Below are 26,296 nucleotides of genomic sequence, written 5' to 3' on the forward strand. Positions count from 1 at the left end.
GATTCTGTTTTAACAAAGCAAAAGATGTGTCTTCCATATTTAGCTAAAGTAAAGGATAGCATCTCTGAGGAACTCTATATCTTGTACACCTTTCTAAAGATTTGTCTACAAAAACTGTATAGTTCACTGTGCAAGAAATAATAATCCATGTAATCAAAAATAGCACTAAATGGTAGGATTTTTGCTTGCATTTAACCTGTGTGAACTCTATTCTCTAGCGTGCTTAGCACTCCAGAGTGCTGAACTCTAGCTTCCTTAACACACATGACATTCAGGAGATATAGTTTAGAGTAATTTTGAGAAGAAAATCTGTAAATTTAATGAAGGAACTTTTTAAGAAATCACAGGCATTTCCTTACCACAGATATTTCTTGTGTAATCTAGAAACACGCAGAACACATAAATATGAGCTTTCATATCAAGATCAAATGATAAGCCTCACTGCCACGAACTGTCTGAAACAGGAATAGAAGGCACAAGTCTTACCTGACCTTGATGTGGCTGCAGCTAGGGGTTTAATTTTCTGAACCAAAGTATTCCCTGCTGCGATGTCTACCCCACTGTTTTTGTAAGTCAGGCCCCTGAAAGATTGTTAAAAAAATGTTATGGCAATGGATTACTAAATGCACAAACATGTACTTAAAAATAATATTTACTTCTTTACATCATTGCATCACTAAGAGGATTAACCATTCAGAATCCTATTCTGCTGTCAAGTACAACTATTTTTCCACTGTACAGTAACTTTGCACATATAAAATGATTTCTAAGTATTGCAGTATTAACTTCAGGGAGGTTCAATGTCTCAAAGGTTAATCTTTTTGCTGTTTGGAACCTGACCTCACACATATACCTGAAGATAGGGAGTATTACACCAAAGAAACAAAACTTCATGGATTTGCACCAGAGAGAGTTTGCCATAAGCAGTATTCAAATAGTTCCAGATACCTTGAAGACAGCATCAGAGCATCATACACTATCCAGTCAAATACCCCGATAAAAACCAACCAAAAAAGAAAATCCAACAACAAGGTAAAATAGGTGGAATAATGGTTCTGATTTTGCAAGGTTTGAATACCTGGTCTGGATACTGAGGCATCAGTAGTATAGTTCCTATGTTCAAAACAAAACATACACAAAAATGCATTGATAAATCAGACCACCTCAGCACCTTGCAGGATCAAGCTCAAGTTAGCTTTTCAAAACAGAAGTATCACATAGATCAATAGTCCTCTGTGACACTTTAAGAGCTTTACAACTGTAGCTTAAAGGTTGCCTCTCCTTATCACCTGGAATGATACCATCACAAAATCAACTGCACTTCCTTTTTACTTAAATGAACTTTCTATTAAAGTATGTATTTTAAAGTTTATTTTAAAAGAACTAAATTCCTAAGGTCCATTTTAGCAACCTAGAAAGAAATGTCCATAGGCTCTGGGTTTTTCTTTTATATACAGCCATACAACATAGAAAATACCCTTACTACAAACTGGTGTATGTAACTTGTCTGTCCATATGACTGACTGGAGACATTAAGTATCATATCATATTTACAGAGGGATCTTTCCATTTTGGAGACAGTGAGTTTAATGGCTTTTAATTACTAGTTGTACCAAACATATTTCACTACAGTTAGGCAATTGTTTTTTCTACACTGTCAGTGGCATGAACCAGGCTACCTGGTGCATCCCTCTTTTAGGTCCATACCTATTTTAGCTCTCTTATTGATGTGATTCAGTATTAAGTTTAAATTCTACGGGTGAAACACACTACTGATTAACAAGGACATGTACAACAGAACAACTGGTGAAAGAGATGTGGTACCAGCAAAATACAGAGATATCCGCACTCACATTATATCACTGATCAAAAATTTGCAAGAGGAAAATAATTATAAGAAACAGCTGTTCAGCCTGTGAGTAAGAGTCAAGGAAATACTAGCCTGCAATAACATGAGACCAGTCAGGCTCTTTCAGTCTGAACTTGATGAATATTCAACATATTTTCACCTTATTTTTAAAACCATGGTATCTCTTTGACTCTTTAAAAGGAGAGTATTGTTCTGTGATTCTGTGAGAAAATTTTTTATTGAAGAAATATGCGGGATATTTTCACAACGTGAAACACATAGGACTTAATCCTGCAAAGCTGCCAAGAGGAGGTGCATCCCCAACTTTACCGAGACAACCATCACCCTTCCTTATCCGTGCGCAACACAGAGTCCAAAGTGAAGCATGCCTGACTGTCTGTTCTTCCAAATTTAGGATGTTTGAGCAAAAGTTGGTGCAGACTCAAGGGCAGTGAAACTGGCACTGATTATAAACAGTTCCCAGGAGTCTCCTTCACAAGCTAGGGATCCTCCCAGCACACAGGCACTCCAGTTAAGAGACTTGCTGGCCATGGCCCATGAACTCAGTGATTTAGAGAACTGTGCATTAAAGTACCTTCTTCTCCTGCCTCACACAATGACTTGATTTTTTTCTACTACAATACAAATACCAATTACACGTTTTCACGTAAATTCCTCAAAAGATGCACAGTAGTTGGGAGAGAAAGAAGACTAGGTACGAATGCCCTTGTTCATTTAGTAAGTTTATTTACCATAATTTTACAATTTTAGTAAGTTTATTCATTGTAATTTTACAATATACTAATTGGTATACCCTGTCATTAAAAATGAAACTCTTACTAATATGCTTCATAGACTGCAAAATAGCCTATTATCAAAAGTTATGTTTTGTCCTGACTGAAGACTAGGCAGACAGATATGCTTCATATTAGGTAAAAATGAGTCTAAAAACCTGCAAGAAGCTCTCAATAACATCAAAGAGACAGTAGGACACACTGCTTTAAAAAACCCCCACACCAGCTCAGGATTGTTAAACCAAATACTATGAAAATAAAAGGAATAATAATAAAAAGGAGGGATAAATTCTACCCATGTTGTTAGCCAGCTATACCATTAAAATGCATATTCCAACAAGGTAGGTGTTTCACGACTATTTTAACCATTTCTAAAGACTCTAAAACGAACCAATAAAATAGCTCAAACTTTGTTCATACATACATTTGATTATATTAATACTAGACTTATGGACAACACAAATCTAGAGCAAAAGCTATGGTTTAGAGCCTAAGTACCAGAAGTTCACCTTCCCTAAAACTGACATAACAAAGACAGCAACACCACAAGTTACTCCTGTGTGCTGGTCACTGTAGTTTAAATCAGACTTGGGAGAATAAGAACATGAATGAGAGCCACGAAAAAGCCTATTCCTTCCTTTGCTAGTCTTGTTTAGATCGCTCAGAAAGATGCGAGTTAAAACATGACTAGAGTTGTGCATAACATCAACATTAGTTTATTAATGTAAACTAGTGATGTCTTTAAGTCCCTTTTACAGCAGTTATTTCCATTTCAAGTATTTCAAATATCTACCTGGATTGTCTCAGGAAAGCTATAGCCCGATAACCAATGTCCTTTCTATAAATGGCACCCTTGAAGTGTATGGCTGCTACTCCCTTGTTGGCTTCTTGCAACGCTGTCATTAGATCCTCTTTAATAGCAGTTACTGTAAGGACTCTTCCACCACTAGTCACCACTTTGCCATCTTTTAGGGATGTGCCTGCATGGAACACCTCCAATCCTAGTTGCTTAGCCTTAGGAAGTCCTGTGATTGTTGTTCAATAAAATAAATGCAGAAAATTCAGTTGATTAGAACATTCTCTATTAAATTACACATGAATAGATATTCAGGACTTACTGACGTGTCTAGAAACCACAATCGAAATCAGTGTGATCATGCTGAGAAATAGGAATAAAATTGTATAAACTACATTTTAAGGTGAGACAAGTTTGCTACTTTTATGCTCAGAAACACAGAAAGAGGTATTTTGCTGAAACATCTACATACAACATTTAATTCAAGCTGTATTTTATACTTCACTGACATAGCGACCACAAAACATATCAGCATCAACATTATGTAAGAATCAGTGATCAGCCCAGAACTGCTTTACTGTAACACATATTAAAGAAATGCTACAGAACTTAACAATATAGTGCGGAGCTGTGAAAATGCCTTGGGTGCATTACCAATAAACTTTGATGTGTGAAAATTCAGTCGTCTCTTGCTTACCCGTAATCACAAGATCTAAAGTTTCTATGAATCTGAGTTACACTGATTCACCTTCATCTGGCAAAAGAGAGAATGGAGAGAGGGCAGGGAAGGAATCAGACTTCTGCAGTTTCTCCTGCTATATTTACCTGTTATTTCCAAGCCCTTGGGATATGTTCCTGGATACCCTTCACTAGCCATGACCACCGTCACAGCTGCACTGTCTTCAAACCAAACTGGCATGGAACTAGACAATCTTTTATTGATAACCGCTTGCATAACTTCATACAAATCACTTTTCAACAGTGGAAGAATTACCTACAAAAATACATATTAGCAAGTGAAGGAAAACCATATACATCGTTACATTTTCTTCACTGAGCTTTTAAAAATACTAATGCAGCTGTAAAAATAACATTAAGTAAGTATGTTCACATACTGTGTTTGCACACATATATACGTACTGTGTATAATCTATATACCTTTAAAAATGCTCTTCCTTGAAGATAATTTCTATGGGTAAAAGAACTGCTACATATGGAGGGGAAAAGGTAGAGGCCAAAGAACCCTATTTGTTCTGAAGAATGGAGATGAAGGGTTTTGTTCCACTTGTCAACAGGGAGTGAGGAAAAGATTTCTTTAATAAAGTAAAAAAAAAAAATCCAACTCCATTCCAGAAAAGATAGGAGGGCTGAGTTTCACTCAAGCTTACCCTTGTAAAGCCCATATTTGAGTATAACCTGCTGAAATCTTCTCTGGAATGGAACAATTTCGTAACAGACCTTCTGTCTCGAATAAATAGACCAAATATTGTAAATCTCAGTGCAATTAGCTAATTATTCATCCAAAAGTTAGTTAAGAATAATGGTAGATGGTAACAGGCTTTCTCCTTCCATAATGGCAAACTATATCTACCTACAAAATAACTCACCTGACATTCTGGGTCACCAAATCTGCAGTTAAACTCTAGAACTTTAGGTCCATCTTTGGTAAGCATTAATCCAGCGTAAAGCACACCTGGAACAAAAAATTACATAAAAACTATCTAAGCAACTGCATAGGTCATTTGGTTTGAATCTATTCATAGTAGTGTTAAAAAGAATGCCACCTGTGTTAATTTAAAGGTAGGATGTTAACACTTTAGAAATGTTAAAAATATATCAGGCAGAAATAGTTGTGGTTACAATTTTGCATCTTATTTTCAAATGTTGTCCTTTCTGTTCTTCCTTACTTGATGATTATCCACATTAATGAAACAATATCCATTGATTTCAATGGACTCTAAATCAAGCCACTGATACTAAACCCAGTTTCCAAATAGATCAGAGTTATCTTCCTTAGCTTACAGTGTGAGTTAGGCCTACAAAAAGGAACAAGTAAAAAAACTGTCTTTCTCCTTAGGCTTAAAAAACCCAAACTTCTGTACATACCAAAATAGGGAACACCTTCATTCCTCATGCCATCAACAGTTTTCTGAAGAACAGTATCTCTTACTTTCTGCAGTAAATCTTTAGAAATCTAATAAAACAGGATTAGAAAGCAGTGTTTGTAAAAAGGGAGTGCATGATTTTTCCTGCTGTGAGGGATGGCATTTTTAAGAGCCAAGCGGAACACTCGGATGGTCTCTTGCTCACTCAAAAATGTTCCATACAACAGAAAGCTAATATTTTTTGCTCTCTCCCCAGACAACATACCACAGCATAAAAACAGCTGTCAGCATGTCTTCAGACACTTTTCCATGCTTAGATCTACATGTGCAAGCAATCACACTGGCTTCACTGGAGCAAACCATTTGCACAGACATCCTGGCATTTAGATAAGGCCTCCCAAAGACAAATCAAGGTTGGAAAGTATAGTGATCAATGACCAAATTTTATTCAATAAACAAGATCAATAGCTTTTTATATGAACAAAACCTTAATATTTTTTTAAATTAAAAAAGAAAAATCTCTGGCCATGACACAGGTGAATAGAAAGCAAAGTCAGTCCTTTTGCAAATAGTTCCTTGCTAAACAGAAACCAAACTACCTTGAGGTATAGCAAGTGAACTAACCTCATCATTAGCTTAGTTTGGCACAAGATAAAAATATGGTTTTAAGCACTTAGTTCTAACAATCAGTATTTCATAACACTTAAAAACCAAATCAAAATACAAGGTTGCAGAAATAACACTTCCACCTTTATAACTAAAAGTAATTCAGTCGAAATATCCTCCTTGTTAGAGAAACAAATTTAAGTTATGGACTTTACTTGACTATGCCTGTTTCGGGCAACTCTTTCGATCCGCAAGAGCCCACTCTCTTCACTCTCCTGTTCATCACAGTGGAAGTAAACATTCACACGTGCTTTCAATACTAGAGCTGTAGTACAGCTTTAGTGAAACATCTCCTCGTCAATACGTTTTTACCTGAGGTGCTGGGGAATAAGCTCCCATCCCTCCAGTGTTAGGGCCTTCATCTCCATCCGTTAATCGCTTGTGGTCCTGGGCTGGAGGCATGGGAGCAACTGTGATGCCATCAGTGAAACATAAGCACTAGAAAACAAGGAGAATAATTAAAACCCCAGTGTATGATTAAAATTAAAGTGCAAAAAGTGCAAATATACTTGATTTTCAGTGTTGCAAATGGATATTTAAGAGTATAAATTCTGTCTCCCTGATAAAACAAACCAAAGTATTCTACACATTTCCCTTTTCCCTCAGGAAGCAGTGCCTCAGTTTGTATGACCTTCCTACAGAAATTAACTTGCATATAACACATAAAAAATTATAACATCAGTAGTTGTACTGAAAAGAAATACTCAAAATGTTAAAAAAAAAAATTAAAATACCCCATGATGGAAGCTACTTCTTCCCTCCCCCTTCCTCCCACCCTGCCCCAGAAGGAAGGCATTACATTCCTTTCAAGATTTCCTTTTCCTTGTTGATTAAACTATTTACTTTTGAATTATTTATAAACTACTTATATAGCAGATGCTCTTAACCTCAATATCTTCATAATAACAAGCCTGCTGGCATCTTCTGTAACTGGATGGTGATGTTCACTGTCTGGACTACTGCTAGCAGTACTCATAAAAACATTTTATAATGCTAATTAAAAAACAATCAAGAAGTCCCTGACAAAACCCAAAAATGCCAAAATATTAATATATTAAAAACTACAGTCATTTGCAGAAGGTGAATTATTTTGACAGGCAAGGCAAGCAGTATTTTTTCTTCACTGCTGTCAGTCATCATAGAAAAAAACCCTTTCAACTGTGTGTTTATATTATTGTGTTATATTACAGTAAGTCTGATAGTATTCCAAGGACTAATTAAGAGCATTACATATTTTCCACCAGAGAATGAAGATCTGGATAACTGCTTAGTTCCTAAAAAGGTCAAGCCAACCAGGAAAGAATAAGGATGACCAATATCTGCACGTCTAATTTCTGCATATCAGGCAGGAAACCAGACTATGCAAAAATTGGCAACAGTTGGAGATGATCGCTTACTTTATAAATACCACCCCCTCCAAGATGAATGTTCACAACATCCAGCATAAGTCAATTCCAGCTCCAGGACTCGGGAACCTGAGCTGGTACTTGGCTGTTCTACTTTGTGTGATGCAAGTGTCAAGTTCCCCTGCCACCTCAAAACCTAGGCTCTAATTCTCCTTTTCTCCTTCACACTCTGCTAATTAAATCAGATATACTTTTTTAAATGAAGGAGCTGAATCAGCTTAAAATGAAGGAAATGTTCTCTCTACATTTGCAGAGTAAATCAACACTGTCAAATCATTCAACAGCCTTTGGTTCCAGATCCTTCGTCCCTGGGTGTACTTCCACACTGCTATCTCCCTGGCAATGAAACTGGTTCAAGAGAATCCTGCCTGCACCTGTCTTGAGCTGATTGTTCCCTTGCTCCAAAGGAGTTTACTGCTCCCTCATAATGCAATTCAACATATTCCCTTCATCAGCAAAGCTGATTAAAGACAGTCTCCATCCTCCCTTACTCCCAACCACTCCTTGCCTTGCTCTGCACTTCACCATGCTGTTACTTGTCCTGATGCAAATGGCACTGGGCTCTAAACCAGAATACAAAATGTGCAAGGTGGTGGTGTTGATTTCTTTGAAAAAAGGTCTTTAGGTTGTAGCTTCACAAACAGGTAACTAGTATAACTGAATCAATGGCAAACAGCAGTGGCAAGGTAGCAATATGGAAGGGAAGGGACATCTTATACTGTCTTTGCTGTCAGAGAAATAATAACACAGAACTGCACGCTCAATGACACTCAAAATTTATAAGGTTTGATTTTTTTTTCCGTATGGCAACAGCTGATTACTGTTGGAGTTATTTTTATTTAATTTGAATTATTTTAACAGACTGCAGGAAGTTTGTTTCTTAACACAGCTGTCTTTAATTAATACAATTTTATTTATACACAGATAACTATTTTTAATTTAAGTAATAAGATCTTACACATCCCTGCTGTAGATACTTACATAGTGTTTCCTAAATAGTTTAGAATAGGTATAATCAAAGTGTTACAGTGAGATGCACACTTACAGAAATTTCTTCTCCTTCAAGAAGTTCTTCAACAACAACAGTTTCCCCAGCTGTACCAAAAGTCTTATCCTACAGTAAAAACAAAAGCTCTTAAGTTCTGTTTCAGTTATTTTAAAATATTCAAAATGCAACAAGAAAAAATATTTTTAAAACAGCAAGAAAAATGCAGCATGGTTTTGAGACTATTAATCCATTCTCCATCCTGGGTATATCAGCAATGGTAAAATCTTTGCTCCTCTTTTCTGTTTATTCTTAAATAAATGCAGATTTTATGCTTGATATTTTTTTATTGCAGATGATATTTATGACTTACTGAGCAATTCCTCATGCTCTGCCTTCTGAAGTTTGCACCCATGATACTGAGAGTAATAGCAATGACTGTCAAGTCTATAATCTGAACTTTTAGTTTATAAGAAAGTGCAATTCTATAGAATACATTGGAAGGAGGCAATATTTTCATATTCCAATGCAATGTTTGAACACTGACTGCATATTTAGGCAATTAAGAACCACAGACTCACACTGACAAGATAATTCTGTGAGTCTATAAGACTCTCTAACATACTTTTTTTTTGTTCAAGACATTGTGCTACATGTTAAGACATATATTTGTCCAATAACTATACATACACATATACACACAACAAAACGTGAGTGCAGACCCTATATTCTGTCTCTTGAAATACCAGTGTGTCAGATAATGTCTCCTATGAATCAGCACAGCTCCACTGAATTGTAAGATGCTGTGCTGCTGACACCAGCTGAGGACCTGACCTGTATGTGTGTTACTTTCCAGCTCTATGTTTCTAACTGTTCAGAGGAAATTGCTTCATTTTCCTTCTCTTCAGATTTTTATGGTCCTAATATATTTGTCGATTATCCTACCTGAATATATACTTAACTTGAAATAATTCCACTGGAATTTTACTACACATTTAAGTGCTGTGTGACTGGAGTTCTAAAGCTGATGTTGCTTGTCAAGATTCAGCTCAATCACTGTGTTAATATTACAGCACTATAGTACTTGTTTGATTGCAGCAGACTCAAAAGGTAAAAAAAAAAAAGGGAACCAAACGGAAATAAGTATGGGTTTTCATTAAGAATTATTTTATTTTAGCCTACAGGAACTGTGCCGAGAAAGAGTACCCTGCCTCAAGCAATTAATATGACAGAGCTTCATAGCTGTCCAAATAATGGGTAAAAGATTTGATGACTTTTAGCCAAATTCTTATTACATAGACATAAAGAATATGTTTGAGACTCTGAGATGGTTAACAACTTATTTTGTGTGAGAACTCCTCCAGTTAGTGCATGACATTTCTACTCACTTGCATGATTTCAGTAACAGCTTTGCAGGCTTCTTCCTTGTTTGAAGCCACAATTACTCCTTTGCCAGCTGCCAGGCCACTAGCTTTTACAACTAAAGCAGGGAAGTTTGCACTTCAAAGAGAGGGAAGAGAGATTCAACAGTAAACACTCTGTATTGCAAATGTATTTTGTAGGCATTTTGAACATTTCAATAGTTGAAAGACCAAAATACTTATCAGTTTTCATAGCAACCATTTTACCTTATTGCATAACAAATAAAAACCAGGCTTCTTTTGCTACGCTATGTAAAGGATTTCTGCTTCCTGTTTCTTCCCCACCACTGAACTTCATTACTGTTCTGAAAGGTTGCTTTCTTTTTAATAATTTACTGTTGTATCATTTTTGGGTCACCTGGATTGTATTCTGGTGAGTAGACCATCATTTGCTGAGTAAGTACCCAATGCAGAATTTATATTTGTGTAGAAAAGGTATAAAGGCAGCACAACATACGACTATCAGACTGCAAGATGGGTTTCCACAACAGAAAATTTGAAAAAAATAAAAACTTGTCCTATATTATCCTGGAAACTGAACACTGAACTTTATTTTCATTGAAGAGTAGTAAATAAGAACCATTTAATTATCAGTCTTATTGCAGTGTGATAGTGTCATGTTAGATTATCCTTTAAAACCTTTACAGATGTCTTATCACAGCCAAAAGTATTGATACGTTAGTAATCGTTTGATTGTTTTGGATATCTAGCACACTGTACATTGCTGTAAAAAAAAGTATTTCTAAAATGAAAAGAATTTTACCTGTTAATAAAGCTACGTGCTGCTTTAGAATCAGTAAAAGATTTCCATCTTGCAGTTGGGATCTCATGACGATCCAAAAAGGCTTTGGTAAAGCTCTTACTGGACTCCAGCTGAGCTGCCTTTGCTGTTGGACCAAAACACCTTACTCCAGCTGCTGTCAAGTCATCAACAATACCTAAAAATGACAACAGAAAAAAAATTTATAAATCACCAGATGATTTATAGAAGTCGTGTAGTCCAAGTCTACAGATGCACTGATTTGTTGGAATGTCAGGAATGATAGGCCACATATATCTATCCAGTACCTATTTTGCCAGATGGATGGTAAAAAAGATACATTCTTCACTGTAATCAGGAGCAGGTAACCCTGGGGCTAAGAAAATCTGCTGCATTTGTAAGAAATTACAATCATCTCCCCTTGTTTTATTATAGCTTTTAGCTAAAAAGTCAACATCAGTCTTTTGTGAAGATGACAATTCTTCATCATGAAAAAGGTTAAAACAGAGAAATTATTAACATATTTATAAATTCTTTTTACCAAGTCCCAAATTATTACTATTCCAAAAAATGAAAACTCCATAGGAAAATCAAAACTCTAGTCAAGGTTCCTATATGGAAACACTTTGATACTTCTTCTACTGATTCCAAGCACTTAAAAAGAAACTGAACATTTAAGGATATTTTAACTGTTATATTGCTCACACAATATCCTTCAGAAATTCATTTTCATCACAGCACAGCCCTGAATTTCAGGGAAACTGCCACGGAGGATCTGTCTCCATTCCTACTGAAGACACTCAGAGACTGTTGAGTGGGGCACAGAAGATGGGGACTAAAATTTACTTTTCCTTCTAAATTATGAAGCTTATGATTTTTAGCTTGCTTTCTCTTACCAGCAGCAAGAGGAACCTCTGGACCAACCACAACCAGCCTGATCTCCTGATCTCTGCAGAACTGCGCAAGTGCAGCATGATTGCTGACTGAAACGGCTGTCAAAGAGACAAAAGGGTGGTAAGACTGCATTCACTACTGTTGCTTAGCACTTATTTATCACACAATGCTGAAGGAGCATTTTCACCACTCACATTCTTGAGTGGCAGGTCCCTGTGAATCTGGAAGAGTGAGGCATACACTAATATAAAGACTTACACGCGAGGCTTGGACGAAAATACACGACCAAAGCCCCAAGCAAAGGCTGCAGTTTGACATGCATTGTCATACAGTAAATTGTTCTCATCTCTAGGAACATCCTGTTTTCCAGCACAAGCAGCATTGCGAAGGATCCAAGTGAAAAATAACTCACAAACAAAAAAAAAAATAAAATTGTTTTTCAGCCAGTCTCCTCCCTGAGGAGGGTCACCATGAAGCTTTACACACGCTTGTGCCAGCACAGTGTACGGGACAGGAACAAGTGGCTAGTGGTGGGATTGCAACCGTTTTCTTTTTTTCTTTCTTTCTGTAGTGCCAGCTAAAAATTGCCACACTAAACTGTGACCCCTCTGACACAAAGGGGAGCCTGAACATTTTTTCTTACATTACAGAATCACACAGAATCACAGAATCAACCAGGTTGGAAGAGACCTCTGGGATCATCGAGTCCAACCGTTGCCCTGACACCACCCTGTCAACTAGACCATGGCACATTAGGCTGAACTTAACAAGGGCAGGTGCTGTAATTACGGGTTAAGGATATTTGGTGTTAGGTTTTTAGGACCGTTATCTTTGCATAAACAAACATTTAATATGACGATACTTGGAATGCCAAAAACCGTGTAAACATAAGAAAAAGCTTGCACTAAAGACAATAATGTCAAGTCTCATGATAAAAAATTTACGCAAAGGCAATGCAATTCCACTGCTTTTATCAAGAATAAATAAAGCCAAGGTCTACAGAGGATGGGAACACGAACCTAGAGAGAGCCAAAAAAGCAGTGAGTGTGGCCCGGTGTGGATTGGCTGCCCCTGCGGGGAGGAGACCCACACATCAGGGCATGAAGCTGGCAAAGGGAGCATGGTACAGCACAGCACAGACCCTCCTTGCAACTGGACTACTTTGCTTCAACTTTTGTCTGTGGTCTCCTGTTAGTGACCATACTGCTAAGCACAGCAGGAGCTGATGGTCTCTTCCCGATAGTTTCTGGGGAAGTAACGAGAGAGAAAGGAGAGGCAGCGATACAGCAGTTTCTGTATCAGCTTCTGGACAAACAGACATGATTTTGTGTCAGTGCCCACTGTGCTCCTGCCATCCTGTATGAATAAATTGCCTGCATCCACAAGAACAGCAGTCATTTCTGCCTAAGAGATGGCATAAAAGCAACTATCTGAAAACTATTTTGGTTACAGATTTGCCCTGTTTGGATGGAGTGGGGGGAAAAACTGACTGAACACTAATGAAAATTACCTCCTTGATACCTATTTAATAGTTCAATTATTTTGTTGCACCAACATTTGTAAGTAAGGAGTAGCAAAGGCCTTTGACTTCCATGTGCAATTTATGCCAGCTGACTTCTGGCTCACAAGAGAGCAAAACCAAAAGCATAACACACTTGGCTGTAAAGTACTGATTAACATAAAGGTCAATATTGTTTTTCAGTCCCATGGGGCTGTTGTGAAAGCAGCTGGAGAACAGCAAATTCTGACTGGAGAGAGTGGGCACTCTGGTGGGCCACTGAAGAGGGACGATCCCTGTTCCCCATGAGATTAATCCATGTGAAAGGGAGCAAGGAAAGGAATGAGCCTGTAAGGTGATTGCGCTTCTCATCCCAAATTGTCTTACCATAGGCCTGATCTACTAGCTATACGAACAGTGAATATGGCACAAGATTTACATGATGTGGAAATGTCCTAGTAACAAATGGAAAGGAATAAATCACGTTGTTAATACGTAATTTTAACTTCCCCCCCCAAACATCACTTTCCTCAGGATGTAGACTGAAAGAGGACATTTTTGTAGGTGTGTTGAATTTCTCAAAATGACAGCTAAACATTCCTTTTGAACCAGACCGAAGGACCTTGCACCAAGGTTTTCAAAGCAAGAGCATAAAGTTAAGAGTATACGTTACACTGAGGGCTAAAACGTGAGGGAAGGAGGTGTCAGGATGCTAAAGTCCATTCACAGACACACATATGTCTATCTCTGGATTCAGCAAGCCATTCTGTACGCTTCTGGCACCAAAGTTGCCCTGCTAATTAAATATAAATTGAATATAAAACTATATTTTGCCACTCAACCTGAATCTGTCTTTATTGTCAGAAAAGATTACTGACTTAAATTAACCATGAAAACTTTTTTTTGATTTAGATACAGGCAAGGTTTGAAGGACTTAAGGTTATTTATAGTTTTAAGCTCACCTTTTATGTTTCAGAAATCATCTGAGAACCAGAGTTGAAATGCTAATTAAAGGCAATCTCATGAACCATGAAGGGAAGATGAAATTCCAGAGCCAAATCTTGATTATACCAAAAAAACAGAAACAATGGTAGCAGTTTCACAGACATTGTTGCCCAGGCTCACACAATATAATAGGGCTCACATGCTTCTGTAAAGCTGTTTTCCATTTTCTCCTGAGTTAAAATCTAGACCCCAGTGGTAGGATTAAATGCCTCAGCAGATAAGACAAATTGTTTCCTTAAAAACCAGAGAAGTCAAACTCTTCATAAATGCCAGATTCTTCCTGTCTTCTGGTTGGCTGAGGATTGCTCTCCCAAAGTACATGTGAGCCCATAGTCTAGAAAAAAAGATTTTAGTACACATGGTAGATTTCATGGACCTGGCTCGAGTGTTATTACACATAAGCTTGAATACTTTCCACTGTTGAAGGTGCAGTAGTTTTTATGGAATAACAAGGTGAGAGAAAAGTGCGGCAGTTTTTAAAAGACACCGCTTGCAAAAAAACACTGAAATGAACATTCTGCAGGCCATACAGACTGGCATTGACTGTTTAGCACAAGGATAAAGATTTTTGTTTGACTCCCTGGGATGAGAAGGAAACGTACGACATCCTGTCAGGGTCTTCTTTGGGCCCTCTCCTCAGAGACCAAATAGAACACAAAAACTACGATACTGTGACTAGTCAAAGAAATTAAGGACAAAGTTATTTAAACAGCCTGTAATTAAGCATTCCAATGGAATTAAGTATGCTAATTACCTGCCGTACAAGAATCTGACAGGATTCATGTTTCCACATGAGATGGTAACAAAAAAAGATTTTGCTCACATACAAATATGAATGCAGAGAATTGATGTATACAATTCATGTTCACATACATACTATGTTAACTTTAATTCCGTATGTTATCAATCACATGCATTACAGTGGAAACTTAAGTCGGTTGTTTAAAGTACCTAATTCAGGATCTGTTACATAAAGGACACAAGACAGGAATCTTTGAGTAATTACCCCTGGTTTTGTACTGATTCACTGCGTACCTCCAGGCCAGCACCTTAGACCAGTATTTTTTTAAATGCAGCACATAATTTTGGATGCTCAATTTGAAATACCTTAAGCTTGATTTCTCAAAACTAGTAACTATGAACAGTTTCAATTACAGCCAGACAGAGCTTAACATATTAAGCTAGAAGCTCAAAACAGGCAGTCAGTACAAAGAGAGAAACATCTGAAAATAACCTTAACGTCTTAAGGTCATGAAGATAAAGGAATGAATGTTTTTCTTTGGTTGAACACTTCAGGTGAGAAAGTATTCCCATCAAAGTTTGTAGGGATCACAGGACTTCAATGTACTTCTGAGAATATAGTAGTGAATTTAGTACTTTCAGTGCTGGCCTTTGCTACAGGCATTTTTCAGCTGTTCACCAACCAGTTGTTGAACTGCAGTGCGGACCAAGAGAAACCATCAGCCCCTCCCTGCTAGGCTGCTGGGAGGCAGGAACCACTGCAGCTATCCCAAGCCTACATTCCTGGAAGAATGTGCATTGGACAGATGGAGTTTTGTCTGCATCCTCCACCCCTGAACCCAAAGAACTAGCTATCACAACTGAGATCGTACAAAATGAGTGCTGGTTGCACAAGGTTTCGCTCAGACATTTTTATTGCTTAACTGTTATCATCTATTACACATGTCCAGAACCTTAAGAAATAGCAGTAATAATAATAATCCTTTCACATTAACAGATCCATGAGTGGAACAACTTATTTGTTGAGTTACCAAATTTAAAAATGGTATTTTTTCTTTTTACCTGAATTTGAAATTTTTCCATTGTCAGCTGTTCCTGCATTTCCTGGAGCAACAAACACTTGTTTTACATGTGGGGACTGGGCCAACTTCCAGGCCAGCGCATGCTCTCTCCCTCCACTGCCAATCACAAGCACTCGATCAGCCATTAGTCTGCATAAAACCAGAACACAAGCAAAACAGCCAGAATTAGGCACGTGAGGTTAGGAAAGCAAGAGCTTCACAGGCCACAGTTTTAAGTAGCGGATGCAACGCAGCTCCTAACAGAGGTGAATGATGTCACTTTGTTTCAGGCAATGATATTGCTATAAAGGTTTTGTTGGTTTAAAAAAAGAAAAGAGATATATGTACATGAAAATGGATAACTGACTTAATCAGATGTGATATAAACTAAATGTAAAAGACCAAACCGCTCCAGAACACAGAAGTAACTTGCAGGGCAATCCATCCTGGTTTTCCTTTAGTCAGATAGGCAACTGCTTCAAGTTATACAGAAGTCTGTGATATAGGAAAAACCTTTATGAGTGACCAGGCTGTGATTTGTAATCTATAGAAATTCCTTGAGAATCCAAGCCTGCAAAGGGCAAAGCCCTTCTGATGAACTAACTGTATGAACACAGTATTACAGTGTTAGGGAGCTGAATGTGACCACTCAAGACTTTTTAGAGGTAATATCTGAAAGAGCTCTAAATACTTCAGGAACAGGAAAGGCTAAGAGCAACGAGACGGGGAAATCAACTTCCAGCTCTAGCTTTCCTTAGGAGAGAACAACCACAAGGCAAACAACAGGGCAGATCAGGTGTCATTAATAAAGGAGCTCGCTCTGAGAAGGTACTGCAGGACTTCCACTCCTCTCTCCCATTCTGCTGAGTTTTAGAAAAGCACATTAGCACTCTCTTGGCCTGTAGAAAGTAGGTGTATGAATGAAGGTTGCAATTTCATTATAAACTGGCCAAAACCTTTTCAGCAGTTTGGAAACCAAATGGTCACAAAAATTAAAAGAACTCTCTGTTTCATCCTCCCTATGTTCTTATGTGTGTGTGTGCATGTAACTTACACGTATTGGATTAATGTCAATATTACAATTTTTTCTTTGAGCAGCTTTGAGAGTTAGCCTTTGCTTTTTAAGACATGTTTACTTCTATGTGTATTCTCTACATATTTACTGATGTACGTCACCTCAGAATTGCTATCCCAGCAATGATACCACACAACTAGCAAGGGAATAGAAGAGTATGCTTACACTGAAAAAAATCCACTGGAATTCAGAAAATAGTAAATGAAGAAATAAAGTAAGTACATAATTTATAAAATAAGTACATACGTCTTTATTTGGAGTTCCTTGAAAAGCAAAGGCTAGCCTCCTAAGCTAGTCAAAGAATAAGCTGTTAGAGTCACATTAGTGCAACTATATATAAATTACATACACAAACGATGCCACTGCAATGGTTAAAGTGAGAGCTTTATTCACAGAATTCAAGCGGTCCCTGAAGAATTTATTCAGTCAGGCAGAAAGCGAGCAGCTAGAAACTGGTAGTTGGTCCTAAGCCCAAGCACAGCACACACTACTTGCAGAAAATAATCTAAAAGCTTTAAATCATAACATATGCAAAATAATGATCTAAACCTACAAAAAATGGCTTAAAACATTTAAGTAATGAGAATAAACAAAAAGAATTTCATGTGGAAAATGGTACGATTTATTTAAAGGACTTTGCACGGCCAGTAAAGAGGCTTGATGTGTCCCTGGGCAGTACGAATGACCTCCTATTCTTCGGCAGAGGGGGAGGAACGCAGCCCTGATAAGACTTTCAGTCAAAAAGAACAACCAGTCTCCCTGCTGCAATCCTGACACACATAACACGCAACCCTTGGTCGCTCCCTGTGCCTCTTCCATTAGGCGGCTGGTCATTGACCTGTGCTTGCCAATGTGTACAGTGCCTTCCAAGGCAAGCTCAGAGAAAAACCCCCAACACACAATGCAGCTTGAACACACGCAGGTGACAGCTCCATTTCCAAGAGCAGCAAAAAGTCAGAACTCCTCTGCGGTCCCTTCCTTTGCAGGAGGGCAAGAGAAGATGACTAGCACAAAGCCCATCTAAAAGCAAAGAAAAGCAAAGCAAAGAAAAGGAAAAGGAACCCAACAGATTTCTAAGGTAAAAGCACAAAGACATGACAGAAAGCAGATTTTCAGCCAACTGATAAGGCAGCAGTGTGTGCCTCTCCTCCATGTCAGCTGCTATAGCTTGACTTGAATAAAGCTGCTCCGATAGCTCTGATCCTGGAGAAACTCATCCTACCCGAGGACCTGGACTACTCAGGAAACTGCTTCTGCTCTGAGGACACTATACGATGCATATGGTGAGCCTGATCTTTAAATCCAAGTTCTCTGTAATAGAACTTTAGACGGAAGAGCCCGCATGTGTTTTAGAAGGTGTTCCTACGCCATTTGCTAATGCATTTAAATCCATTAATGAAGGAATGATTTGTTCAGAGAGTGATACTTTTAGGCAAAACATCCAGTCAGAATAAAGACAAAACCAACATGAACACAAGGATAAAATACAGAAAATAAACACCGAGCTGTTCACTATGAACTAAACACACTAGAGTTAAAATTTAATTGTAGTTTCAGATGGAGGAAGACCAATAGCTTTCTAATCACCCATGTTTGACAAAATATACATGTTGCAAAGCTGCTTTAATTACAAAACTCCAGGATTACTTACAATTAAAAAAGAAATATGTTGGGGTAGAATTTATCAGTTATAGTATACATATTTGGGATGTCAAGTTCTGCTAAACCTCTTCTATATTACAATTCAAGCAACAAGTAAAGATAAAAGGGGCTGGCTACAACAAGGGATGAATTAGATAAAGGCAGTTACCTAGGACAAAAGAATGCAATATAAAAGAATAAACATTTATCATGTAGCAGGCAGCTATCATCTCCTATACTAAAGTTAAACCAAACAAGCCTGTTTCCAGTGCTGTCCACCGACAATTGTTATTAAATAATAATTTTTAAGGCCAATTTTATCAGTAATAAGTTGAACTACACAGATTACAGCATTTTCTTACAAGTACCTCAGAACTGAGTGCAGAGATTCAAACCTGAACAGAGAACATACTTACTCTACCCTACGTGCCACCAGTCTGAGGAAAGTAGTACTCAAGAGTTCAGATGAGCAAAGAGGAAGGAGATAAGCAGCCTCCAGTTAAAACGTAGTACCCCTGTCCCAATATTACCGCCCCATTGACGACACCGTGCAGCTAGCCAATGAACAGGAAAGTTCAGCCATCCCAGCTGGGAAGACGGGACAGAAACTTGCACATGAATGGTCTAGGAGTGAGGAGCAAAAACTTTGCAGAGGAGAAGCCCGTCCTGTTGTTTCTAAACATGCCAAATAAATTTTGTCCCATCCCAGGTATTTTTTGCAGTTAAAAACTGTTTACTAATCAGATTGTAAACATACTCTTTTTATCGAAAAATCAGGCTACGTGTTTTTCTATGCATAAAAATGAGGCTATGCATAGTCCTATGCATATCAACAGTATGAAAGAATAAGGTGCATGATGCACATTCACACTCCATTAAACCTACTGCTTAAAAATAGTATGACAGGCTTGAAGATCCAGTGACATTGTTGCCAGATAAAGTAACTCACCATGCTGGCAACTGAGTCAAATAATCACTTCCCTTTTTCCCCAAAAGTAACGTATTCTAATGCTGCCAGCTGGAAAAAATTAATAGTATAAAGCACAAATTTTTATATGGGAGCAGGTAAATGGAACAAGCCATATATCGTATAATCAAATAAAATTTAATCACTTTATAACAAAATACGAGTAAAAAATAAGTTTCAGCCATTTGTTTTGAAACGTAATATTATTTGTGCATTGCACAAGTGGTATCCTAGCAACTTTTATTTAGGGATGTATCTTGAAAAGAACTTCTGGTGGCAATCCCAGTTTAGCCACTGGCTCAAATCTAGCAGTTGCAGCCTTTCTTTTTCACACTGACATAAAAAGGTGCCATATAGGCCCTCTGTTGCCCTGCAATATCTTGCATTAAAAATGAAAATTCCCAGAGGCGACATTTCTTTTTATTTTGTCAGTAATCCAGGAGTCAAAAATTTGTTCTCAAAAGGCCAAAATCCATTCACAAGGTAGACATTTCTTCTGTGAGGATTATCACACACTCAGGGTTTTTTGGAAGCAACATGTAAAATCCTTAAACTCCAAAAAGATTCCAAAATACAGTATGTAATTACCTTAAGCAACCACTGTCTGCTATTGTAAAGAAGGAAGATATGGTTGTTTAAAAAATGTTTTAAAATAAAGACAGGTGGCATTTCAGGCAAGGATCTATTACTAGGTCTTTATAGGAAATAAGAACAGGAAAGCAGAAACAAGCTAATCACTCCATGTATCCAAGAGGAGAGGACATGAGGATAGAGTGAAGACAAGTTGATTTCCAGAGCCTGTCCCTGAGGTTGCCAGTAGTAAGTCAGTAGGGATGAGCATCAGCCTAGAGACCTTTATCCTCCACAAAAGGTAGGGCTCACCAAGAAGCTGGGAAACTCTGCCACTCGGTCAGGGCCTATGGAGCAGAGAAAATAAAGTGAGGAAGGCAAACCCAACAGTGTCTGATAGCTTTCTCCATCCTGACTCCTCCACAAGGCACGGTGAGATTTCAAACACAGGCAGAAGCGAGATGACGTTACTAACTCCAGTTGCTGCCCCTTTCCTATTAACAGGGAAGGGACAGGAGCCATTGACTTTTCCTTGGACTGAGCCTGTGCACAGACTTGGGGGTTAAACTGAGCTCCTTTGTTGTTTTTATGAAGATAACTGTGTAAGAAAATGTAAACTCCTTAAGCAATTTCTTCCCAAGTTTCAGTTTCATATCATAAATGTGTAGTACAAGTTACCTAAATATTTTATCTCAACTAGTTGGAATCTCGTAACAAGCCATTGCCTTATAACCTTACCCCTAACTAAAGCAGTAAAAAGGTGCAAATAAAATAAGATGCAATATAGCACAAACAGTAAAGGGCGTGACTGGTGGCAGCTCACTGCTTCAGAAAATGTCTTTTTTTTTTAAGCTAAGCTCCAATGCTGTTGGCTTTCTCTGTGCTCCTCAATTGAGAGGCCTGGGTGGAGTGTGCTTTGCTTTGGTGAGCCAAGTAACACCAAATGTTTAAAACCTGTGTGGAAAAGGTGCCACAAAACAAAGCAGTTTAAAAAGATACTTTTTAGTGTCTTAGTTTCAACAAAATCTGAGCTGAGGGTGGAGTGACAATGATATCACTTAGGTGTATTTAAAATGTACTATGCAGCATCCAAAGTGCTTCAGCCCTTCACCAAAATGTATTTGCTGCTCAAGCAGATTTACACTCTGCTGAGAAAATTTACACATGCATTCATGCTGGACCCATTCATATACCTTGTCGTCACTGAAAGGTGATGTTGTGGATGCAGACACACTTTCTGCTTCCTTGTACTGGCCCCAGTGCTCACCTGAACATAGTCAATTCACTGAGATTTTATAAAACTAACCTGAGGGAAAAAAAACCCCAACAATCCAAAACAGATTTCTGTAAACTGAACTGGCTTAAAGTGCAATCAGCCAAGATCTAGAGACACCAACAACGAATGGATGGGACAACAGAGCTGAGCAGAAGAACTCCAGGGCAAGACCTGCCTTTCAGGCAGCAGCAGTCTACTCTTATCACTGCACACGTAACATTTCGCCTTAGCTGCAGCCTGTTTAAAAGCTGCAATACCTTAGCTTCCCAACACTGGGATTCAGGGAACCTGATGCAGGCATTCAAGTTTCTTTATACAAAAGATATGGTCCTTGCCCAGAGCGTCTTACCTCCTACCTTTCCTAGAGTTTAGGCTACAAAGTGGCCCAGCAGTGGCAGCACTTACCCTAAACACAAAGAACCCAAGCCCAGTGTCACCAAGAAGGTTGAAACCAACCCAGCCCGTGGAGAAGAGCTCTTATCCTTTGGCTTTAGACTAAAGGAGAAGGTTCATTCTTCCTCTTGAAGCTAGGCAGGAGAAGGAAAAGAAATGACAGGACACAGCAAGAACACAAAACTGGGGAGGCAGTGCAATTCAGCTGCCTGCCCAATGAGTGTAGTATTAGTTTCTAGCCCTAGCAGTCAAGACCATTTATGTGGGGTTTTTTTTTCATAGATCTGTAATGGGCTAAAATATTGAAAGAACCACCTGGAGAAGAAGCCAAAACCTAGGACCTCTTCCTCCCAACTTCAACAGCTAGGCTGCTGCCGTACTCCCTCCCAGGAACCTGCCATGTTCTACTCATCTTCTGAACTCTCCAGGAGCCAAATCGCATAGTCCCAAACCCTCTCAGTCCGAGCCCTGCTCTTCTGTTTTCCAAATTAATCATCAGGCCAAGTCATTTCTTAAGAGTCCGCTTCATGTTATGAGTGCACACAGATCTCGGTACACACAAGGTGAGCTCCGAGATGGCCTTCTCAGTGAACCTCTGCCAACTGCTGGACTCCGTTCAAGCTTGGAGACCAACCAGAGGCTGAAATACACAAGCTGCAGGTTCACCGACTGGTGTTTCACAATTGGCTTGTGCTGCCCTTTACTGGTGCAGCTTCCCATTGGTCCCACCAACTTCTCCACCTCCAGTCTCTCCTTCCCTTTCCCACCCATGTGTGCCAAGGGTGTGTAGTCACTTGGATCAGGCAGCCAATAATGCTAGAAAATGAACAGTACAACAGTAACCAACGCAGTAAAGTAAATATATCTATATATGCACATATAAAGGAAATACTCTTCTGTCAGTTTAGTGAGCTAAACTCACTGAGGGATAAAGTGATCACCACAGCCAGTAGAAGGGAAGCAGCAGCAGAAGGCAGCCAGAGAGGGTGAAAAGAGCTCGGGTTTTGCTGCAGCAAACTGCCCATCAGTCTAGCTGTCCTGTACACTGCACCCTCAGATAATCTTGATTGATTGAGACCATAATGCAATCAGTGGCAAATGCTGCTTCACAGTTTACTTTCTCACCCAACTGCTCATTCCCACCTCTTGCCCCAGCCAGTTTATGGTCACAGGGCAAGTTGGATCAGAGAATCAAATGAGGGCTGGGAAGGGGAAGAGATCCATGTCTCTCCACATTTTCTTCCTATACGGATCAGTTTCCCGAGAGAATTCACCATACCAATTATGCAGGCAGCTCTGCCGGTGCAATGTAAGGTGCAGAACAAACTGCCATGGCACCTAAACTGGCAAAATGGCCAAAATACAATGACAGAACTGCAAGCTTAGGCTAGGGCAGCATTAGGCTCATCCTGAAGGAAAACAGCATGGCCTTAGAGAACTTTTAATTTCCTTGGCTTTCAATACCATAAAGAGTTGCTTAAGGAGTTCAGAGGCCTCCAGCATCAGGCAGCAATTGTGGTTTTTATTTATAGCTTTGGGTTTAAATAAGCTTCTTTTGCTCATGCGTTTTATTTAGGACTAATTCCTGGCTCTCACCTGGCCATATAGTGTAGTGTATCAGAGAGTTTTATAAAACAAAAAAAACCCGAAGAAAATTCATTATTATCTGTGTTTCACCCCTGCAGAAACCAGAGCATCACACTGAAGGTCTGAATCAGAGCTGAGGATAAAACACGTGTTTTTCACGGCCTGAACTGAGGATCTGCAAGACAGGCGTCTTTGCCTCCCGGTGTGATCCTCGGAACGGCTGGATTGTGCATTTCCTAAGCAAAATGTTACTGCAAGTTTCACTACTAAAAAGAAATGGACTTTATCACCCTCCCCAAAGTACTAAATTTTGACGTGTCAAACTCCACATAGCAAGAAGCTGGAAGCGCTCGGTGTTTTTCACCATCAAAGCCTCAGCAGAAGCTACAAGGTGAGAATCAGAATGAAGGAGGTGGGGAGAAATGCCCTTTTCTGTGTTACTGCTTCAGCTACACACAACCTAGTGAAATAAGTATTAACTCTTCATTAATTTCAAGTATCCACTGGATAGGTTAAAAAAAAAAAAAAAGGGGGGGCCAATGTTGAAGTTGGTAAGCCCCCAGCTTCACAAACAGCAGGGAAAGAATCAAAGTGAGTCAAAGTCCAGAACAAGAGAGGTTATAAGTTTAATATTTACTTTAAAGCAAATATTTCACCACTTTTCCAAAGCCAAACAGAGCAGAGAAAAAAAAACCCGTAGAAATAAAAGCCGTGTGCGTTTTAAGACACTTTAAAGTGCCGTACATTTAAAAATGCTATACACCAAGCTCCCTAGAAGTAAATCTGGGCAGGAGACACGCATTTAAAATAAATATATAAAGGAATAAGCCTTTAGCGACCAGATCTCCACATGCCCCTCCGTGGCCACAGGCGCGGGGCAGAGCACGGCCCGGGCTAAAGCAAAGCCGCCCGGGGTTTTAGGCGAGGCCCGCTCTCGGCGGCGGCCTGGGTGCAGCAGGGGCCGGACGGAAGGCGCCGGGCCGAGCCGAGCCGTGCCGAACCGTGCCGTGCCGCCCCGCCATTTTACAGCGCGGTCAGCGGGGAGCACATGGCCCCGCCACCGCCTCCACCGCCTCGCCCCTCCCGCGCTGCCGCCGCCTCGCAGCCCGGCGGCGGGAGGCTGGCTACGGGCAGCGACAGCGAGACGGTGCGGCCCGCGGAGCGTGCCCTTCTCCAGAGCGAAAGAAAAAACTTACTCTCCTTCAGGGGGATTTTAAGGAGCGGGAAGGCATCCTCCGCCGCACCGCCGAAAACTACACTACCCAGGGGGGCACCGCGACATGGCGGCGGGTCGGCCCGGGGGCGGGGGCCGGGGCCGAGAAGCGGGGCGGGCGGGGAGGTGGGAGGGAGGGAAGGAAGGGTGATCGATGTCTCAGCTTGGAGATCCATTAGTTGGCTTTTGCACGTAAATTCTTCAAGTCTAGAAATATCTTCTGCTCGAGGCGGCTGCTGCGTGCGGAGCCGGGCCGGGAAGGTGCTCGAGCCGGCCGAAAAACCTTGCCTATATGTAGGTTATGTTTTTACTTTATCTAGGAAGTAAAGTGTCACTCCAGAGGGTAAAGATGATAGATTATGAAGTTGGCTGGATAGGACTGTGCAAAGATTGATTTTGCTTCTGTGTCCTGTCGGGGAATGCTCCTGTGCATCTTTAAGTACTGGGTAGGAGCAACTCCTTAGTTTGTACCACACTGAACTTTCTACTTTATGAAACCAGAGTATTGGGCAACGTTTAGTCCAATTTAGCATTAGAATTGTGCAACAATACTGTTAATGAAAACAGATTTGATCCATAGTTTTGCTTCTCCCCACCCCCCAAGAGCTATAATGTGAAAACCTCCCTGTTCTTTGTAAATCAGCTTATGAAATACGGGTTTAATAAATAGTTTGCATATTTAAGCACACCTTTGCCTCTTGCTTTAAAAGGGAACAGCCACATGAAGAAATGCTCTAAGTAGTACTGACAATTGCAGCAGAACTGCTACTAGTAAAGTCTCATAATACTGCGTTTACAAATTAAATACTAAATGTATCAGCAACAAGCACTGGTCTGTGCATTGTGCAACAAGCAGAATCTACAAGGTGAAAGTAAAATATTTCATTTAATTAATCTGAAAACTACCTGACACCTTAACTAAAAGGTTATGTGTTTTTTACAGCAGAGATGGGAAGAGAGCAGGAATAGTTATTTTCCTGTGGGGCTGTGGATCTGCATTTCTATGAATAGTGATTTTTGTGGTTATTACTTTGTCCGTGTTAATTTTTAGGGAACCAGACCGAAATACACAACACTAAATACACATCAATACTGAAAATACACTAAAATCCTTCCCTGGCTTTTTTTGTACCTTTCTTCATGGTTCTCCTATAAATGGAGGCCCACACTGGTAGGGCTATCAGTGTACTTAAGCTACTTTGAATGAATTAATTGCAGTTGAAAAGGGTCCCTTTCCTAAGGGTGGGCAGGTCTGTGGTGCAGGTTCCCCTTGGCCCGCATCGGAGGTGTGATCCATGCCTGGAACAGCTTTTCTGCCTGAAACCCCTAACACGGGCTGAGTTATGCCAATCAAACCTGCTGTTCTCTTGAGTACAGCTGGGTTGTGGTGGTTTGGGTTTTTTTTTTTGTGAAAGAGTGAGTTACAATTATATTGCGCTGAAAGCCTCTGCAGCTTTGTTGTTACGGCAAGGCCCCTACTAGCAACCTTATGCCTATGTAGAATGTCACTACTTGTTTCTGCGTAAAAGCATGCCTTGTCTAGACAAGGCTATTTGCATCACAGGAATCTAGATGTGTCTGAAATGGTTCAAC

At 39.5% G+C, this 26,296-nt stretch overlaps 1 protein-coding gene across 1 annotated transcript in view; it reads right to left on the minus strand.

Annotated features, from left to right (window-relative positions):
• GART (phosphoribosylglycinamide formyltransferase, phosphoribosylglycinamide synthetase, phosphoribosylaminoimidazole synthetase) overlaps window positions 1-21,991 on the minus strand; it is a 37,802-nt gene extending 15,811 nt beyond the window's left edge. Inside the window, exons 1-13 of the mRNA XM_068418769.1 lie at window positions 21,916-21,991; window positions 19,114-20,581; window positions 15,983-16,131; window positions 11,679-11,774; window positions 10,786-10,960; window positions 9,990-10,101; window positions 8,662-8,730; window positions 6,523-6,648; window positions 5,546-5,633; window positions 5,047-5,132; window positions 4,265-4,433; window positions 3,437-3,668; window positions 487-581 (exon numbers count right to left, since the gene is read on the minus strand). Coding sequence (XP_068274870.1) covers window positions 487-581; window positions 3,437-3,668; window positions 4,265-4,433; window positions 5,047-5,132; window positions 5,546-5,633; window positions 6,523-6,648; window positions 8,662-8,730; window positions 9,990-10,101; window positions 10,786-10,960; window positions 11,679-11,774; window positions 15,983-16,127 — 1,393 coding nt within the window. The 5' untranslated portion in view covers window positions 16,128-16,131; window positions 19,114-20,581; window positions 21,916-21,991. The remainder of the gene's footprint in view (window positions 1-486; window positions 582-3,436; window positions 3,669-4,264; window positions 4,434-5,046; window positions 5,133-5,545; window positions 5,634-6,522; window positions 6,649-8,661; window positions 8,731-9,989; window positions 10,102-10,785; window positions 10,961-11,678; window positions 11,775-15,982; window positions 16,132-19,113; window positions 20,582-21,915) is intronic.
• Between the last annotated feature and the right edge of the window lie 4,305 nt (window positions 21,992-26,296).

This window comes from Nyctibius grandis, chromosome 2, assembly GCF_013368605.1.
Source record: "Nyctibius grandis isolate bNycGra1 chromosome 2, bNycGra1.pri, whole genome shotgun sequence".
NCBI lineage: Eukaryota > Metazoa > Chordata > Aves > Nyctibiiformes > Nyctibiidae > Nyctibius > Nyctibius grandis.